Genomic DNA, 11,692 nt, shown 5'->3' on the forward strand with positions numbered 1-11,692 from the left:
AAACATATGGATGCTTACTCATACACGCATACACATACGTTTAGACTCTTCTGCAGCTTGCTTTAAAAATTAAACAATAATAAAGTTCTAACCCTTTCTACATGTTCTATAAATATAATAATATAGCTCTGTGCATGTGCTAAGTCGCTTCAGTCATGTCTGACTCTTTCTGACCCCATGGACTGTATCCCTCCAGGCTCCTCTGTCCATGAGATTCTCCAGGCAAGAATACAGGAGTGGGTTGCTCTGCCCTCCTTTAGGGGATCTTCCTGACCCAGGGATTGAACCCGCGTCTCTTACAACTCCATTGGCAGGTGGGTTCTTTACCACTAGTGCTGCCTGAGAAACCCTCAGTTCAGTTCAGTTCATTTCAGTCGCTCAGTTGTGTCCGACTCTTTGCGACCCCATGAATCGCAGCACGCCAGGCCTCCCTGTCCATCACCAACTCCCGGAGTTCACTCAGACTGGCATCCATTGAGTCAGTGATGCCATCCAGCCATCTCATCCTCGGTCGTCCCCTTCTCCTCCTGCCCCCAATCCCTCCCAGCATCAGAGTCTTTTCCAATGAGTCAACTCTTCCCTTTTTAAATGTCTGTATAAATAGTCAGAAACTGCAAGAATCTGGGGGGCTTTCAGGATCCTTTGTGACATTCTAATATTGGCTATTGCTTCTCAGCCTTTGTCTAAGATCAAGTGTAGTATCTAATATTGGCTAACTCTGTTACTGCCTAGGCTGCTTTCCATGGATATCATAGTAAAAACGGGTCCTTTTGTGTTTTTCAAACTGATGAAAAATTAAAAACTTGGGAGGGACGTGACTTGCCCAGCTCTGTGTTCCTTGTGCTCAGAGTGCCAAGAGTAGCAAGGAGGGGAGGGAGCAGAGGGGTGGCCGTATTCCACTTCACGGCCAGACGTGGGGAGAGGAGCACCAGGGACTGGGGTGAGTAGGCGCAGCTGAAGAGAGGCGAGCAGGGCCTGGCCCTCTCTGGACCCTACATGGCAAAGGGGAGGTATGCTGGGGAGGTGGCCAGAACCTCAGGGGAGCACTCTGGGAACAGCCCGCAGGACGGTGCAGGCCTCCATACCAACTTCATCCGCCTGTGGAAATTCCAGTAAGCCCTTTGCCCTCCCTGTTCCATGACCCCAATTCTTTTTGAACTGGGGGGCTATTTGGGATCTTGTAGGCACCAAGGCTGTGATGTTCCTTCCCCAGCACTGCGGTGAGAGCCAGCTCCCAGGGCAGTTCCTCTGCCCCTTGATGCCAGCATGGTGGGGCAGAGGGGAGGGATGGGTGTGCAGGCTGTTCTTGCTGCTATCTCCAGGAGTCCAGAAGGGGGCTCTCTAATGCCCCAGGTAAAGCACTTCTGAGATAAAGATGAGAAGGGGGAAGAAAGTGAGCTAACTTTACCAAGTGTTCGCAATGAGCCGAGAACATGCTGGAGAAGGGATAGGCTGCCCACTCCAGTATTCTTGGGCAGCCCTTGTGGCTCAGCTGGTAAAGAATCTGCATGCAATGTGGGTGTCCTGGGTTCGATCCCTGGGTTGGGAAGATCCCCTGGAGAAAGGAAAGGCTACCCACTCCAGTATTCTGACCTGGAGAATTTCATGGAATAGTCCATGGGGTCACAAAGAGTCTGACAGGACTGAGTCCCTTTCACTATCACTTTTCAGGAACATGTTGGATGCCTCATGTAACATCCTTACCATTCTCACCAGCCTGTGTGGTATTAAAAGCTCCTATTTAACAGACATGGAGACACGCTCAGAAGGGTAAACTGATTTCCCCAGGGCACTTGACTAAGTAACAGAAACAAGAGGCAAACTCAGATCTAAGCTACCACGCTTTGCTGTTTCAGAGATTTCCCAGCAGACTGTTTCTCCTGGCCATCCAAAGACTTCCCCAGAGCGGCACTAGCTTTTGTAATAGTTCTGTCTTAAGCTAAGGCAGGAAGGAAAGCTATATTATTATAGACCTGAATTATCTCATCTTCTCTCTTCCTGCTTTAAAATGAAGTTGGATGCTGGCCTTCAGGTTTGATCAGCTCACTGGGCTGAGGTCACTCTCCTAAGGCCCTGGAGACAGTCCCTCTGTCTGCCAGACAGATGTCAGAAGCATTTATAAAACTACTCCTCCACCCAGCCCTTCTCCCTCTCAAAACTTTGTGCCATAGGTTTGATCATCTGACCCGACCCTGAACTTTTGGATACTGAACTCCATCTTTTACAATCTTGTCCTGTATTCTGGGTTGGAATTCACAATCTCACCAGCCGTAGATTGAATCCTCTACCTGTTTTTTCTTGTGTGCAGATTTAAGTTTTCTTGAAAAGATGGCACTGAAGTGTTAAAAAATTATTGCTACTTTCCTGAAGTTTAATACTGCCCTCTTTCCTATGGAATCTGAGATCCTTCTTGCTCTCCTTTTAATTCCTTTTGGCAGTCTCCTGGCTGAGCCCCCAAGCTGCAAGCAGTGCTGACTCCTCAGCTTGAAAGGACTCACTGTTTTCATCTTGTTTTCTGGGATTCCAGTCCATCTGGAGAGACAAACTGACCATGAGTTTTCAGGTGTCAGTAATAGGACATTCACAAACTCTTCTCATTACGTGTCTGCAGGCTCCTCGATGATTGCGTTCAAGTCAAAATTAGCCCAGGAACATGGGATATTTCCAGTAACAGTTACTTGCTTGACTTCCCTAGCTGTTGCGTATCTGGGCATTTCACAACCTTTTCTCACATCCTGGTAAACTCTATTGTATTTTCCAGCTTGTTTCTATCTCCTCCCAGCCATCCCTAGGAACTAGTGAACTTGCTGAGTTTGTGTTTCCTTTTAAGTTAAACTGATGAACTCCGTCATTGATCTTAAGATAGTGGGCCAGAAGACTGAGGTGATGGGGTCTTTTTCGTAGTGACTGTGATCGTGACAATAAAAATGATGATATGGCTACTGACAATGGCATTTATAAAGATGGCACATGTCCCAATCTCTTGTATTCACAGTTTGCAAAGATGTCTTACATTATTTATATCTCATCTTCATATAAAAAGATAGTATAGATAATAACCACATTTTGTAGATAAGGCTCAGAGAGGTAAAGTGGTTGCCTATATGTATATATATATGGCTTCCCAGGTGGTGCTAGTGGTAAAGAACCTGCTTGCCAGCGTGGGAGACATAAGAGATGCCAGTTTGATTCCTGGGTGGAAAAGATCCCCTGGAGAAGGGCATAGCAATCCACTCCAGTATTCTTACCTGGAGAATTCCATGGACAGAGGAGTCTGGCAGGCTACAATCCATGTAGTCACAAAGGAGTGGGACATGACTGAAGTGATTTAGTGCACACGTCTTCACCTGTGCACGCGCGCACACACACATGTGTATATATATATATATACACACATATGCACACAGATTTATTAGGGTATACTTGTACATTAAACTGTTTATGGTTCAAATGTACATTTTGGTGAGTTTTGACATGGGTATTCTTGTGAAGCCTTCACAATTAAGGCTATAAACATATCCATAGCGCCCAAAAGCTTTTTTGTGTCCCTTTGTAATATCTTTTTCCCTTTCCCATCTCCCCACCCCACGCACCTACTCATCTGTGTCCTGTGATGGTAGACTGGTTTATATAAATGGAATGTACAATATGCGATTTTTCTTTTCCGGTGGAGAGGGCAGTCTGACCTCTTATACTCCATCATTTTGAGATTCATTCATGTTACTGTTGTAATACTAGTTCATTTATTTTTAGCTACCACTGAGTATTCTTCCTTTGTATGGATATACTACAATTTGCTTATCCATTCACCTGTTGATGCACATTTACGTTGTTTCAAGTTTTTGGTTATTGCAGATAAAGCTACTGTGAACATTCATGCACAAATATTTGTGTGGACATATGCTTTGTCTTTGGTAGATACCTGCAGTGGAATGGCTCAGCTATGTGGTAGGTGTATTTTTGTCATCGTTGTTATTTTTACTGGCCTTGTTCCAGGCGTAATTTGTCTATTTGTGTGTATGTGCTCTTGCCTGACATTTGTATCAGGGATGGTTATTCTACACTCAGAATAAATCGGAAAGTTTTCTGTCTTGTTCTGTTTTCCAGAATAGTTTGTATAATTTTACTGATGGGTTTAATAAAATTGTCTACAAATTAACTTGAACCTGATGCCTTTTAGAAAGCTTTGGGGTTTTTTTGTTGTTTAATTTTGACTGAGCTGCATGGCTTGCAGGATCTCAGTTCCCCAACTTGGGGATTGAAAGCCTGGAATTCTAATCACTAGGAAACCAGAGAAATCCCTTTGAGGAAGTTCTTGGTTAATTTTCTTGATGTCTTAATGGTAGCTGGTCTTTGCAGGTTTTTCTGTGGGTTATCTGTTGCTCTTCCATTGGTGGCGTTTTAATTTACGTTGTCTCTCCCACTAATGCTCTCATCTAATTCTCCAATTTACTGATAAAATGAGAACTTTTTGAGGGAAGAACTCTAGGCTATTCTTCTCTATATTCCCATGAAAGACACATGATAAGTGGTTATTTGGTGGAATGAATGAATATTGGTTTTAAGTTGCTGTAACAACTTAAACATTTCACACCACAACATTTCAGTGTCTGAACTATAATAAAAGCCTATTTATTGTTCACATATAATTCTATTTCTTCCTCACCTAGCTGTCCATTATGGCTATTCCAGGCCAGTGGGAGGTTTCCACCATGCGATGATTCAGGGACTAAGGCCCCTCCCACTTTGTGGCCCAGCCATCACTTCTGCATTGAGCTGGCATTTGGGAGATTTCTGAATTTACTAGAAGTGTCATTTATCACTACACTCTTCTTTTGGGGAGTCACACGACCTAATCTATATGTCAGGGGGTGGGAAATGTAGTCCCTCGTGGGGCATCAGCTGCTCAGCTCCAACTCTATACCCTGGAAGAGGGAAAGGAACTTTTGGGTGGACAGTCCACAGGTTTTATTGCTGAGGGTTTCACTGCCTTGCTCTGTGAGACTTTTTTTGTGCCCATGTTTGATGAATGGCTGTTTTCATGGCTGCCAAGAGCTGTTGAGTAAGAGTGTATCAGCAGACATTCATTTCCTTGCTGTGTTTGTCCGACAACTCACTGTGTCACAGCTGGAAAACTCATTACTCATGAGGACTTCTTTCCCAGGTACAAGAACATGAAGATATATTTATTGAACACTTTTCAGAGTAATGGCAGTGAGCTATTAATCCAAAGATATACCCAAATAATAAATTTAAATACTAGAGAAAATCCAAATAGTAAAGAGAATCTAAAAATACATACCAGTCAAATATTTCTTTCCTTTCTTTGTTTATTTAAAAAATTGAAACAGTTCCTTTAAGACAAAATTTCACAAAGAAATTGTCGATAGTAGAGTGTACAATTCAGTGGTTCGAGGATACCTACTAAGTTGCGCAACTGTTACCACTATCCAGTTGCAAAACATTTCCACCACCATCACCCCAAAAAGAAACACTGTACCAGTTCCTTTCCCTCACCACTTCCTTCCACCCAGTCCCTTCTTCTACCCAGTCACTGGCAACCTCTAATCAATCCACTTCCTGTCTCCATGGATTCTCCTATTCTAGACATTTCATATAAACGGAATTAAAGAGTATGTGATATTCTGTGTGTACATAGCATAATGTTTCCAAGGCTCATCTATGTTGTAGCACATATCAATATTTTGTTACTTTTTATGATAAATATAAATAATAGTCCACTGAAGGGTACGTCACACTTAATTATTCTTCCATTTAATTTTTTTTAAAATTGTGGCGAAATACATAATATCATCTTAATCACTTTTTAAATGTACAATTCACTGGTTTTAAATACATTCATACTAGTGGGCAACCATCTCCAGAGCTCTTCTTATCTTTCAAAATTGAAAGTCCATGCTCATTAAATAATAAATCCTTATTCCTCCTTCCTTCAGCCTCTGAAAACCACTATTCAATACCTTCTGTCTTTATAAATTTGACTGCTCTAGGTACCTCGTGTAAGTGTAATCATATAGTATTTGTCCTTTTGTGACTGGCTTATTTCACTCAGCATTAATATCTTCAAGGTCTATTCATTGTAGTATGTGTCAGAATTTCCTAACTTTTTAAAGAAAAATAGTCCATTGTATACATATATACTGCATTTTGTTTATCTGTTTATCCCTTAATGGACACTTGGGTTGCTTCCACATTTTAGCTTTTGTGAATAAAACTGTTATGAACATGGGTGTACACATACCTCTTTGAGACCCTGCTTCCTCCTCTCCTGCATATATACACAAAGTGGCATTGTTGGATCATATGGTGATTCTATGCTTAATTTTTTATGAACTTCCATAAATTGTTTTCCATACAGTCTGCACCATTTACATTCCCACCAACAGCGCACAAGAGTTCTGCTTTCTCCACATCCTCATGAACACTTGTTTTCTGTTTTACTCATTTATTTTTAAAACAAGCATTTGTTGAGTACCTATTATGCCAAGGCTCTGCTCTATACTTGGCAGAAAGCAGGACTGGCAAGATAAGTCACAGTCTCCCTTGCTCTCAGGATCTCAGGGCACAGTGAGGGAGATAATCATGTTCAAGAGAAATATTGAAATGCAAGCTGAAGGACTTCCCACAGGCTGTCCTGTGGTAAGACTCTGCCTTTCCACTGCAGGGGCTTGGGTTTGACCCCTGGTCGGGGAAAGAAGTTCCCACAAGCCATGTGGCCAAAAAATAAAAAAAGAAGGAAAGAAAAAAGAAATGTAAGGTGATAGGGCTCTATAGAGATGAAAGAGTCTGTGCAAACACAGAGAAGGAAGTGAGAAATGATACAGACAAATCTCAGAACCTGATATTCAAGCTGGATGTTAAAAGGTGAGCCTGAGGAGCTGAGGTGGAAGGGAGTGTAACTGAAGCCGACGGAGCAGCACACAGTAGCCAGCCTCCAAGACGGCAGCGAGGATGGCCCCAATTATTCTCCCTTCCTGGTGGTTATGCTTTCGTGTACTCCTCCCATTAGGCACTGGACATAGACTAGCTCTGACCGGTAGAGCCAGTGGGATGCTGTGAAAGTGACGGTGTGTGACTTCTGAGGATATGGCATAGGAGACCTTGTGGCTTCCTGCTCTGGGGGAAGTCAGCTGTTATGTCATGAGGATGCTCAAGACGCCTTCTGCAGAGTCCCAGGTGAAGAGGAACGGAAGCCCCTGCCAGCCTGTCAGCACCACGTGTGAAGGGAAATCCGGCAGCGCCATCAGATGGCAGCAGCCCTGGCCAACATCTGACTACATCCTCACAAAGCCCCCCAGCCAAAACTACTCATCGACATGCTAGTAATTTCCAGACCGAAACCACCCCAAAGCCAAATAATAAATATTTATTATCATTTTAGGGGCTTCCCAGGTGGCTCAGAGGTTAAAGCATCTGCCTGCAATGCGGGAGACCTGGGTTCGATCCCTGGGTCAGAAAGATCCCCTGGAGAAGGAAATGGCAACCCACTCCAGTATTCTTGCCTGGAGAATCCCATGAATAGAGAAGCCTGGTGGGCTCTACAGTCCACGGGGTCGCAAAGAGTCGGACACGACTGAGCGACTTCACTGTCACTGTATTGTTTTAAGCCACTAAGTTTTGAAATAATCTGTGACACAACGGGAGAGAACGAATGCAGCTAAGAGCATGAGAAGATCTGGTATATGTGGAAACGGTGGCATGAGAGACCACCGCCAGAAACCCCAGTTTTAGAAAGGCTTCTGAAACGTCTGTGAAAGAGTGGGTGAGAGCGCCACCTGGTGAAGAAAGCTGTGCTTAGCCATTCCTTTCTCTTGGCTTCTATTTTTCTAGCTATTAATAGTTCTACCTAACATTTCTCCAAGGGCCATGGGCGTGCGTGTGCTTAGTCGCTCAGCTGTGTCCCACTCTTTGCGATCCCATGGACTGCAGCCCCCCAAGCTCCTCTGTCCATGAGGATTCTCCAGGCAAGAATACTGGAGTGGGTTGCCATGCCCTCCTCCAAGGGATCTTCCCAACCCAGGGGTTGAATCCAGGTCTCCTGCATTGCAGGTGGATTCTTTATCATCTGAGCCACCAGGGAAGCCCAAGAATACTGGAGTGGGTAGCCTACCCCTTCTCCAGGGGATCTTCCCTACCTAGGAATCAAACTAGGGCCTCCTGCATTGCAGGCGAATTCTTTACCAGCTGAGCTATCAGGGAAGCCCGAGAGCCACAGTGAAGTTCAATTATGTGGATCACATACACCTTTGCTTATAGATGCAAAGACTAACCTTTGAAAAATGTCATGTTAAGTATTAATTGGGCTTCCCAGGTGGTGTTACTGGGAAAGAACCCACCTGCCAATGTAGGAGATGTAAGAGACAGTTCCTGGGTTCAATCCCTGGGTCAGGAAGATTCCCTGGAGGAGGACATGGCAACCCACTCCACTCTGCTTGCCTGGGAAATCCCATGGACAGAGGAGCCTAGCAGGCTATGGTCCATGGGGTTGCAAAGAGTCGGACATGACTGAGGCAACTTAGCACACACACACACACAAGGTATTAATTAACCTCTTTTTCTATTTTATTTTCTCCTTTAGCCTCTTCCACCTATCAGCTATCCAGGGGAAAACACCAATGGCACCAGGATTTGAGGCAAAAAGTGAAGACTCAGAATGCTGGTGAAGGCAAAGAAGGAACCTGGAGAACTTGATTATGAAAAATGAGAATCAGGCTCCCAAAGCAGAATCCAGTTGACCAAGGGAAGTCTTTGATTGCTGATGTTGGCTGTGGCTGTTTTCCCTTTTTGATCTCTAGAGCCTTTTTTTATCCTCCAATGTTTTCCTCAAATAATGTCTGGGAGTTCTGGAATGATACCCCTCAATTTCACAGCCGCCAAGAGAGAAAACCAATAAAACTACTAGCTACAGTCAGCTTCAGGCCAGTGGTCCAGACAGACCCAAGGAAGAGGGATTGTAAAGAATCTGAAATCTACCTTTGGAGTAAATTACTGATGGTGGAATTTCAGGTAAAGTTACTGTATAAACAATATTCTTTTCTCTGCTTTTCCTAGCCTCATTCTAAAGAAGGACAAGCAGAGTCCAGCAGAAAAGCCTGGCCCAGCCATAAAGCCTGGCCCATTCCTCTAAGAAGCAGGAGCAGAGAGATTGCTAAATACAGCTTAGTGGTCAGTGGGGCATTTAGATCCGTCTACCTTCTGGCTGTTTGGAGGGGGAAGTGATTACTTCCGATTGGGGCAATCAGGGAAGGAGTGCAGCATCTGACTCCTGCTTAGATGAATGGGCTTCTCTGATGGCTTAGATGGTAAAGAATCCATCTGCCAATGCAGGAGACGAAGGTTCTGTCCATTGGTCTGGAAGATCTCCCTAGAGAAGTGAATGGCTACCCACTCCGGTATTCTTGCCTGGTGAATTCCATGGACAGAGGAGCCTGGCGGGCTACCATGCACAGGATGAGGAAGAGTCTCACACTGACTGAGTGATGAACACTTTCACTTTTCACTTAGATGAATGGGTTGGATTGGGACCCAAGCACAAGTGGGAGAAAGGCATTCCTCCCTGAGTGCACAGCACAAGCAATGTAAGATCAGAGGGCAAGGGGTACTTGAAGGTAACAGTGGAGGAGTTCAGTCTGATGAAGTGAAGAGGCCTGGGAAGGGAGTAGCAGGGGATGAGGCCAGTGAATACAGACTAAGGAGGTGATGGTATAGTTGGGGGATGGGCAGGATCAGATGACCTGTGAGGTTAAAATTCCAGCTCACAGTTGCATACTCGCTGAGAGACACTGAAGTTCCTTGACAAATCTCAGATTCCTCATCTATGAAATGGCAATAACCCTAATAATTGGGTTGTTGGAAGATAACTAGATAAGACTGGGCCTTCCCTAATGCCTCAGCGGTAAAGAATCTGCCTGTAATGCAGGATTGGAGAAGGAAATGGCAACCCACTCCAGTGTTCTTTTTTTTTTTGGGGGTGAAAAATCCCAGGGTTTATTGTGACCTAGACAATCAAAAGCAGACGGGTGACCTCTGATTAAGCCCATTTACTTGTGAAGTGAGCTATAAGTGGCTCCAAGAGAGTTTGGTTTCCAACAGTGTCCATAGCCACAGGGCAAATTCAGAATGTCTCCTCCTCTCGCAGAAACTGGAACACGGATGAGAAGTCTTTTTTTGAGTAGCCTTTTGCACACATCATCCTGTAGATCTGATGGGCTTGACTGCCCAGAAGGATTGGGCTCTTCGTGCTGGTGGCAGAGTCTTGTGCTAATCCCAGATCCTTCGCCATGAGTGTTGTTCCAAATCCGCCCAGATAGTTATTAGCCGAGGGAACTCCATCCATCACCCCAGGCACAGGATTATAAGTGTCACTTGACCAACATCGTCCTGAGCTCATATTTAGGATTTTAGCCAAGAGTTTTGGGTCAAGCCCTAACCTGATTCCCAGATTCATAGCTTCAGCAGTTCCAATCATACTAATAGCTAACAGCAAGTTGTTGCAGATCTTCGCAGCCTGCCCTGTCCCAACAGCTCCACAATACACCACATTGGAGCCCATGCACCCCAGCAACTCTTGGGCAGCAGCAAATTCTTCTTCGACTCCTCCTACCATAAACGTGAGGTTCCCCGACTGAGCGGCTCCCACACCACCAGAAACAGGGGCATCCATGAAAACTGCTCCCATTTTTTCAACTTCTTTGGCCAGTTCTTTTGAAACCATAGGATCAATAGTACTGGAATCTATTAATAGTGAGCCTTTCTTCACTTTTTTTAGAATTCCATTTGCTCCAGAATAAGCTTCTATCGCATTGATGCTGGTGGGCAACATGGTGATAATTCTGTCAGCTTTTTCAGCTACATCTGCTGGGGAAGACACTACCTGTTCACCTGCGTCTAGAAACTCTTTGCATGCATCAGGGAACACATCATAAATAATAAGTGGATAGCCATGTTTCATGAGATTTTTTGCCATTGGATTCCCCATGTTGCCGACTCCAATGAATCCAACTGGAGTCTTAGAAGCCATTGACCTAGAACACACCGCTGCAACGCTGGCCATTGCCAGAGGCTGCCGGCGGCTCCAATACCGGAGGCCGGAGGCGGCTCCACGGAGCCATAAGGAGGCTGCCATGCTGCCCCCGCCCCGCCTCCCCACGGTGACCTCCGCAGCTCCCGGCTCACCCACTGACTGCCCCACTCCAGTGTTCTTGCCTAGAGAATTCTGTGGACCAAGAAGCCTGGTGGGCTGCTGTCCATAGGGTCTCACAGTGACTTAGCATGCATGCATGCATTGGAGAAGGAAATGGCAACCCACTCCAGTGTTCTTGCCTGGAGAATCCCAGGGACAGTGGAGCCCGGTGGGCTGCTGTCTATGGGGTCTCACAGAGTCGGACACGACTGAAGCAACTTAGCAGCAGTAGCAGCAGCAGCAGCAGTAATGCAGGAGATGCGTGTTCAGTCCCTGGGTTGGGAAAATCCCCTGCAGAAGGAAACAGCAAGGTACTTTAGTATTCTTGCCTGGAGAATCCCTTAAACAGAGGAGCCTAGCGTGCTAAAGACCATAGGGTCGCATAGAGTCCGATACGACTGAAGTGACTTAGCAAGCACGCACATAAAGAGCTTAGTCCAGTACCCGGCGCCTGGTTAGTCCTCCGTAAATAAAGGCTAATGTTATTAT

The 11,692-nt window shown here is 45.1% G+C and overlaps 1 protein-coding gene across 1 annotated transcript; it reads right to left on the bottom strand.

The window, feature by feature from the left end:
• Positions 1-8,561: 8,561 nt before the first annotated feature.
• LOC101109578 (3-hydroxyisobutyrate dehydrogenase, mitochondrial-like) lies at positions 8,562-11,205 on the bottom strand. The gene has a single exon (XM_042238518.1). The coding sequence runs from the start codon at positions 11,144-11,146 to the stop codon at positions 10,136-10,138; it is 1,011 nt and encodes a 336-aa protein (XP_042094452.1). The 5' UTR covers positions 11,147-11,205; the 3' UTR covers positions 8,562-10,135.
• Between the last annotated feature and the right edge of the window lie 487 nt (positions 11,206-11,692).

This window comes from Ovis aries, chromosome 22, assembly GCF_016772045.2.
Source record: "Ovis aries strain OAR_USU_Benz2616 breed Rambouillet chromosome 22, ARS-UI_Ramb_v3.0, whole genome shotgun sequence".
In the NCBI taxonomy this organism is placed as follows: domain Eukaryota; kingdom Metazoa; phylum Chordata; class Mammalia; order Artiodactyla; family Bovidae; genus Ovis; species Ovis aries.

Coding starts and splice junctions, on each gene's coding strand:
- LOC101109578 (XM_042238518.1), bottom strand. CDS start 11,146: ATGGCAGCCTCCTTATGGCTCCGTGGAGCCGCCTCCGGCCTCCGGTAT.